The sequence below is a fragment of the Silene latifolia genome, chromosome 1 (assembly GCF_048544455.1).
Source record: "Silene latifolia isolate original U9 population chromosome 1, ASM4854445v1, whole genome shotgun sequence".
NCBI lineage: Eukaryota > Viridiplantae > Streptophyta > Magnoliopsida > Caryophyllales > Caryophyllaceae > Silene > Silene latifolia.
In genome coordinates, this window is record NC_133526.1 from 47,112,761 (window position 1) to 47,121,677 (window position 8,917).

Below are 8,917 nucleotides of genomic sequence, written 5' to 3' on the forward strand. Positions count from 1 at the left end.
TAAACTTGTAAAACGTCAAATAAAGTGGAAAAAATAACAATTGCTAAAACGTCAAATATACAATTATGGAGGGAGTATAAGATATAAGATTGTACAAATTCTCATTATAGACGGATACTATCCGTCTATACGTATAGACGGATACCATTTCCCCTCACAAAATACCCATTTGCCATAAAGTGGAAAGCACATGGGAGGTGCCCCACCTTGTCCCCCTACCCATTTTATTACAGGTCTTTACCCGTCTGTTCGCCTCACCCGTCTATATCAAGACCTATTGATAAGATTGTTACAAAATTATATTAATTTGATTGTACAATATTATAATTGATTTGAATTAATAAGATGCAAGAAATTAAATCCCGAGTGAATCAAGGTTTTTGGACGGGTCTTTCCGAACCAAATAACACTATCATCCTGTTACTGTATCCTCCCAATCTGCCAATCTTTCTTCCTCCCAATTCCCTGACTTAAAAAATGGCAGCAACTAAAGCAATACAACACCCAACACTCCCAAACTACGTTACCCACTTTCATTTTTGTCCTTGTCAACATTCCCAAATTACTACTTCCCTCCCATTTCTTCCTAAACAACACAAACCCACATTCAAAATCACTTGTATTGCTTCAAAACCCACCAAAAAATCTGCCTCCAAAGGCAATAATTCTGAAGCAAAGGATTTAGTTGGCTCTATTTTGAGGAATTTCAGTGATAAAGAGCCTATCGTGTCCACACTTAACAAGCATGTTCGGTTCATGAGGGTTGAGCATTGTTTTCTGTTGTTTGAAGAACTTGGGAAATCTGATAAATGGCTTCAATGTCTTGAGGTTTAATTCTCTTTACATCTTCCGTGCTTCATTTTTTCAGTGAATTTTGCTTGTTTCTGATTGTTATTGTTGATAATGTTTTCTTATCTGGGAAACATCATCTTTGTGTCGCTATCACATGGGCAATTCGCGATAGGCCTTGAGACACCGGATAATGTTGTTGTGTATTGTTATGAATATTGATGGTTTAAATGTGTTGTCTGCGTATGCTGTGACTTTAAGCCTCTAAAGAATGAAACTTAAGGGTTGGGTTGGGAAGAGCCCCTTTGTTTTTACATAGGAAATACTATTGCTTATGTTCGACTCCGTTAAACTGGTTGGAGAGAAGGCTCTTGGGAGGCATTCGGGTGATGATTTATGGTATAATCGAAAACATTGGCCTCATGGAACTAAAATCCGAGGATGATTTCCCTCACTCTGGGCAAGTTTACAACTTTAGGCTTTACCGCGCACAAAAACACTGCCCAAGGAATGAGAATGCCTTTGTTGGGAGAGGTTGTAATCCTATAAGGGAAGTTTGATGCCGACTTGTTTCCTACGAGTATTACTTAAGTGGCATGCTGATCAGTAAAAACATGGTAATAACCCTTTTTGCTTTATTTAGGTCTTTAGATGGATGCAGAAACAAAGGTGGTATCTTGCGGACAATGGTATTTATTCAAAATTGATATCAGTCATGGGTAAGAAAGGTCAGATTCGAATGGCAATGTGGCTTTTCTCGGAGATGAGGAATAGTGGGTGCCGCCCTGACTCTTCAGTATATAATGCACTCATAACAGCCCATCTTCATTCTCATGACAAATCAAAGGGTTTAGAGAAAGCTCTTGGGTATTTTGATAGGATGAAGGGTACCGAACGGTGTAAGCCAAATGTTGTGACTTACAACATTCTCCTGAGAGCTTTTGCTCAGGCCAGGAATGTTACTCAAGTTAACACACTGTATAAGGATCTCGATGACAGCATAATTTCACCTGATATTTTTACGTTTAATGGTGTGATGGATGCTTATGGGAAAAATGGTATGATTAGAGAAATGGAAGACATGTTGGCTGTTATGAAAATAAATCAGTGTAAGCCCAATATAATCACTTTTAACCTTCTTATTGATGCCTACGGAAAGAGACAAGAATTCGAGAAGATGGAGCAAGTTTTCAAGAGCCTGTTACAGTCAAAGGAGAAGCCAACACTTCCGACTTTTAATTCAATGATCATTAACTATGGTAAGGCACGTCGTAGGGAGAATGCCGAGCAAGTTTTTGAGAAGATGAAGAGTATGGGATGTGCCCCAAACTTTATTACATACGAGAGTGTTATCATGATGTATGGATTTTGTGATTATACTTCGAGGGCAAGAGAAATATTTGATGGATTGATAGCATCTAAGAAGGAGATAAAGGTTTCCACGCTAAATGCCATGTTAGAAGTTTATTGCATGAATGGCATACCTATGGAAGCACACGCGCTATTGGAAAGTGCTCGGGGTTTTGGTGTTCGGCCCGATTCTTCAACGTATAAACTTCTTTACAAAGCCTACACTAAGGCAGATATGAAGGAGCCTTTGCAGGAGTTGTTAAGGCATATGGACAAAGATGGTATCGTCCCAAATAAGAGGTTTTTCCTAGAAGCATTGGGAGCATTTGGTTCTTCAAAAACTACAAAATTTGCTGCCGGAACTGCAGATGTGAAAAAACAAACATCTACAAAGAGAGACATGGGTAAACCGGGAACTGCAAAGATAGAAATGAGTAAACCAGCAATTACAAAGAGTGATAGGAGTAAACCAGAAAGTACACAGAGAGATATGAGTAAGGCAGCAACTACAGAGAGATAATGAACTACAATCTGGGATTAATCATATGATTCACATTGACTTGACTCGTAGGTACTTTTGCCAGCTTTACTTTTGTTCAGCAGACTAACTGCACACCGGAATGATCTGAACCCTGGAACCATTGACCTCTGCAGCATGGTCCATTCATCGGCAGGGTTATTCAGGTATGCACATATAATTCGTGGAAGGCTATCCTTCTTTTTCTTCATAAACATTTCACTGACCTTTTAGTTTGTGTGGTTCATTCTTTTTAAAAAACAAATTTGGACTAGAAAGGGAGTAGAGATGGCAATTGGTCACTTTTATATGTCGGGGCAATGTGCTTTAGGTCATATCAAGAATTTGGGTTAACTGTGCCAATATTGAATTTCTTAAGAAGTGTTGTTCGAGTCGGATCAGTTCTTATGGTAGATTGGATTGTGTTCAGTTGGGGTCATTATTAGATGATGTTATTCAAATTTCATTCCGTCTTGTCCTTTCATGCTCAGGGTGATGATAATTGCATGTTTTGGTGACATTAGGTCATTTATTTTATTTTTGGAGTTATTACATGGGAAATCGTCTTTCTGTTTGCGTTGAAGCAAGTCAAGTAACCATCCTCTACACCGTTTTCACTATGGGTCGTTTGAGGATAGCATAGCCTCGCTATGTTAAGTCGATATAGGGTTAAGGTTGATTATATCCAACCCCATTACCTCGCCAAAGGTGGGATCTTTTAAAGCCTCAGTATAATGTTGCTGCTGCTTACTCAAGTTTTTAGGCTTATATGTAGTGTTCATTCAGTTGATCGAAATCAGAAGGAAAAAATGGGATACTCTATAGGGGCCGTAAATTTAGTGTTTCGTTTCTTTTATTTATGAAGTTTTATTAAGGCTGTAAAAGGCCTAAATCAGGGCTAAAGACGAAATGACTCGGGTGACCAAAATAGAACCCCGGAATGCTACAAATTTGTGTATAACCTGTATGGTAGCTCCTTTATCCTGTCATCAGTAGTACAACACCATTAAGCAAAGAGCCAACACATTCATGTCCAACCTAAACCCGACCTCCATCTCGTGGAGAATCCAAATCATATGTAGTTGGGTATACCACATTATCGTACAAAAGATCGGCAACCGCTGCCCCAAACAAAGGCCCGACCCAATAAACTGCTTGGTTCTTGAAACTCCCACCCACCGCGGCTACCCCAGATGATCATCACAAATTGTTCTATAAGACTGTCTTATAGTATAAGACCAGCCCATAATCCAAAAGCCTAAACAATGAACTTATAACTCCCCTTTTTAATTAAATAACCAAAAACCCAAAAAAATTTAGTTAATAACCTTGTAAAAAAAATATTTTATTTTGATTACTTAAAGTTTTATATTAATAACTTGTATATTTAAATATGTTAGTTTTTATCATAAAATGTCGTCTTGTTAAAATATAAATTAAATTAAGTGTTATCTTTGGGCTTCTCTCCTTTTAGGCCAGTCCTATGCTATAGGACGGTCCTATAGGAGAGTTGCTGGATGATCATTGATCCACCCGAAAACGGACCTACTGCTAGCACATGTGCTCCTGAAATAAGCCCAATTACTATGGGCCCAATGGAACACAATTGTCCATGTTTTGGATCACTTGCAGCGTAGACTGTGAAGACTACGCCAAATGTGATCACACCTTCTAAAATGAATGCTCCGAACCCGATCATTTCTCTTGCTATTGCGTGGACCACTACATTCTATATCATCACACAATTATTCATACATTCATTTTATTTTATTTTACGTCGAAACAATTAGCAAAATATTAAAAAAGACAATAATTTCAAGATCATAAATTGTTGTGTAAGATCACTTTATCCATAAGACTAGCCCAATAACTAAAAGCCCAAATAAATTAGTTAATAAACTTGTAAAAAATTATTTTATTTTGATAACCTAAAATTTTATATTTATAAATTGTATATTTAGATATGTCAGTTTTCATCATAAAATGTCAGGTCGTTAAATTAAAAATAAATTTAATTGTTTTCTCTGAGCTTCTTTCTTTTTGGGCCAGTCCTATGCTATAGGACGGTCCTATATAAGAGTTGTTGTTTCAAGATTGAGTGGTGTTACTGTCCATATGAACTAACTTCTCCCGTAAAGTGGAATAGCCTTCCTTCGCATCCGTTGCCCTAATAAAACAAGACTGACTCTTAATATAAGATTTTTAGCTATAGGTACTGCGAAGAGAAGTGTAATGGACCCTTGAAAAGCGGTCTTAATCGTAGGACCTTCAAAGGCAATCCTTTTAACTTTTGGATTTTTTCTTTAGAAGCCAACCTCCGGCGCTCGCTGCTTTTCATTTTCCTGCGAAGAGAAGTGTAATGGACCCTTGAAAAGCGGTCTTAATCGTAGGACCTTCAAAGGCAATCCTTTTAACTTTTGGATTTTTTCTTTAGAAGCCAACCTCCGGCGCTCGCTGCTTTTCATTTTCTTAGTTCGTTCCTTGAAGAAAAATTTCATTTGAAAAGTCCGTTTCACTAAGAAAATCAGGTTATGTCCGAAAATCACGGGGTCATTTCTTGCCGCTTTTTAACATTTTTAAGTCGGATTTTCCCATGTTCGTTATGAGAAAAGTTTTGGGGCCGAAGTTGCAAAAGCCCAAAAGGCCAAGTGAAGGTCACATATTCTGAGGCCCTTGCACATTTGCAAAACAATTTGCGTATGATTATTTATCCACTCTACCAGCCCATTAACCAAAAGCCCAAAAAAAATCAAATAATTACTTAAAATTAACACGACTAATTTTTGAATGGTGATTAACTGATTATAATCTTCCCAAAAATAGGAACTCGACATTCAAAGCCAAGATCCCATCAACACTGATTCCACCATCGATAACCTCCAGTCCGGCTCAACGATGCACAATCCACTACAACCTCTTCACAAATATTCAACTCCAAGCCATTAATGTACAACTTTGAGCTTTCAAGTTAAAAGTAATAGTCATGAAAGTTAAACTCTACGAAGTACTCAACAAAAATAAAGAAAAGAAACAAATTTAAAACCTTGAGATTTCATTGTATTTATAGGAGTTTTCAAGTTAAAATTGTGAGTTTTAAAATTAAAACCCAAAGATGATTAAAATATGTTGTGGAAGTTGGTCAAAACTTCAATTAAGCAAAAATATAACCCATAATTTTCAACATAAAATTCCAAGTTTTCCATTTAAAAACACAAGTATTCAACTTTAAAAATCGTAACTTTGAAGATCAGATACAAAACCTAGTTGTTGGTGGTTCCCGTCGGTTAACCGGCGATGATGATTATCTTTCCCTTTTTAAGTTTGAATTGATTGGTGGATGGAGAGAGAGGGGCAAAAGGACATGATTGGAACGAAAATGACCAAGATGGTGAGGACGCGACTTGGAGGGATGCGGTGGTGCTGATGAGGGCGTCAGCTACCAAGGAGGTGGAGGAGTTGGAGTGATGACTGATGAGTCATGGGTTGCAAATGAGAGGGAGGAGGTTAGGTCAGTGGAGGATTGGAAGTTAAGCGTTTTTAATCCAACCTACTAAGGATCGTCGACACATTACTAATTATCGTCGACAATTATTAATCAACTTCCTAAACTACCCCTCCCTCACACTCCCCCTTATATTCACACTTTCTCCCAAAAACACCATTTCACACTAAAAATTTAAAGAAAAAAAAAACCGTCTCACATAACAACGAAAACACCGTCTTCAACCACACCATTTCCGTCATCAAATACAAACATTCAACAAGGTATGTATTCTTTACTAGTTTTATTTTAATATTTTCTTAGTTTGTATGTTTGTGACGGAATTAGGATAAATGCCTTTATTGGAGACGGAATTAGGATAGATGCCTTGATTTGAGACAGAATTAGTCGGATTTGCAACATTTCAATCGATTTTATTTCAAAAAAAAAAAATAATAAAAAAAAAACACAAATTGGGCTGTGGACGAAGAACATTTTCGTCCAAAACCAGGCCCAGAGAAAAATGTTCTTCGTCCAGTATGAGTATGGGTGTTGGACGAAAAACATTTTCGTCTGGGCCTGGTTTTTGACGAAAATGTTCTTCGTCCAATGCCCAATTCGTGTTTTTTTTTTCTTTTTTTTGAAAACTTATTTTTCCGTCTTGTTTTGTTTTCGTTAAAAAATAATTAATTATTAATAATAAACCCCGTCCGTGCCTAATTCGTTGTATTTTTATTTTTATTTATTTATTTTTTTTAAAACTTATTTTTCCGTCTTGTTTTGTTTTCGTAAAAAATAATTAATTATTACTAATAAACCCTGTTCGGGCCTAATTCGTTGTATTTTTATTTATTTTATTTTTTTAATTTTTTTAAACTTATTTTTCCGTCTTCACGACAAATAAAAAGAAATAGTGAAGTATAACATTATAATTAATAAATTTTTTGGTTTTATTAATTTAACTAATCAACGCCTTTTTGTTATTTTGTGAATAGATGGCCGGTGGAGGAAAAGACCGTCACGTTCGAGCTCGAAAGGGGCTCCAGTTTGAGCCTGAGGTAGCACCGGTGGTTGGAGAGGGTAGTACCCAGTCGTGGACTGCGCATGAGTTGGAGCAGGAGGTGGTTCGGGCTGCTGATGAGATAGGTGAGGATGAGGCGGGTGCGGAGCGAGTGCGTAGGAGCCCCGTAGACGGGATGATGAGGGACATTTTCAACGGATGTCGGATGGGAGTTCTAGTAGTGTCGTGTCTCCGAAGAAGAAGAAGTCGGCTAAGTATGTCTCTTGATTGGTTTTCGATCCTGTTCCGGGTGGTCCGTTGGTTCCCCACGTGATTCCCAACTTTGGGGGTCACATTGCCCACACCTTATGGCCGACTTCTAATGAGGTCGGTCGACCAATTTTGACGGGTTACCACCGGTTTGGTAGGACGAGGTTGTTGAGTAGCTGGCGACTACCTTCAGCCGTTCGGTCTATTTATGATGGTAGTGGTCTTTCCAACCTTACAGATTCCATGACCGAGCATTTTAACATGCCCCTTATTTCTGCTTTCGTTGAGAGATAGCAACCCGACACCAACAGTTTTCACATGCCTTTTGGGGAGATGTCCATACTCCTTCACGATGTTGCGCAGATCTTAGGTGTTCGGGTAGATGGTGACTGTTGTAAGGTGGAGAGTGCGGACGGGACGTTGGTGGATCCCCTTATGTATGTTTGTGGCTTCTTTGGGAAGTCACAAAATGAGTTGAGGTTGCCGTTGAACCCTAATAAGAAGGCCCTTATTTACAAGAGTGGGGGTATATTCGTAGATGCAGTTTGTGACATGGCGATGGCTAGTTGTGATGTTGTTCATGCTCAAGGGTTCTTGGTTGTTGATAAGGTTTATTTCAGTCGTTTGCCTTAATCAAAATAAATCCTAGCTTAGTACTAACAAAATAGCTAGCGGTAAGTCAGGGTTGAATCCACAGGGAGGCGGTGATTATCTAGTTTGTTTATATTTAAATCCGTCTGAAAGGTAACAAGTTATGGGGTTTTGATTGGTTTGATTCCTAACAACTAATAGCAAATTAGATAAAAATGATAAACACTAATATTAAAGAGTCTAGAGATTCGGGTTCACTAGGTCATTATCAAAGAGTAGGATTTAATTCATTGATTGAGCAATTTATATTGTTGAAAGTCATATGATCGGTTGATTCTAATATCCCACTCTGTCTTCTAGAAATAAACTTGTATTCTAGAAAGACAGCTTCACGAGCCACAAACCCGTTGTACTCGTGATTATAGTAAGGAAAAATGAGCATTTGTTTCTTTTGAAAACTTACAAACATGGTACCCTACCATTTCATATCTCATATGATTCGTTTTAGATTTAGTGGAAAAATAATTTAGACAAAATGATAAAATCCCCAAAAGGATCAAGTAACTCAAAGTAACTTGATTGAAGTCCAAACCATATCGAATAGCGTTTGATTTCTTTATCCAACCACACATTATCCCATAATGCGTGCTAAGAGAGATTAATTTGTGATAATATATCACATTTCCTTTGGCTTATATCAAAGTCTTCACTTTGATAATCCCATCACGACTAAATCGTGATTCTTTGAACTCTTTGAACTTCTTCAAAAATTTCTCTATTTACCTTATTAAGTGAACACATTAGCGTCAACTTAAATCATTGGTAAAAGAAAATGATCAACCTATTTTTGATCAATGATTTACAACCTCGATCTCCTCTTCAACCAAAAGGCACGAGACATCTTGCTTTGAATACAAGA

General features: G+C 37.6%; 1 protein-coding gene across 2 annotated transcripts; it reads left to right on the forward strand.

Annotated features, from left to right (window-relative positions):
* The first annotated feature begins 385 nt into the window (after positions 1-385).
* On the forward strand, positions 386-8,319 carry LOC141605049 (pentatricopeptide repeat-containing protein PPR5 homolog, chloroplastic-like). Of its 2 annotated transcripts, XR_012526278.1 has the most exons (3): positions 386-828; positions 1,433-2,823; positions 7,133-8,319. XR_012526278.1 is itself a non-coding variant. In XM_074423676.1 (2 exons), the coding sequence occupies exons 1-2, from the start codon at positions 478-480 to the stop codon at positions 2,657-2,659; spliced, it is 1,578 nt and encodes a 525-aa protein (XP_074279777.1). In that variant the 5' UTR covers positions 386-477; the 3' UTR covers positions 2,660-3,229. The 2 variants fall into 2 exon arrangements, 1 of the variants encoding a protein (XP_074279777.1); XM_074423676.1 differs by lacking the exon at positions 7,133-8,319 and having other exon boundaries at positions 1,433-3,229.
* The last annotated feature ends 598 nt before the right edge of the window (positions 8,320-8,917 follow it).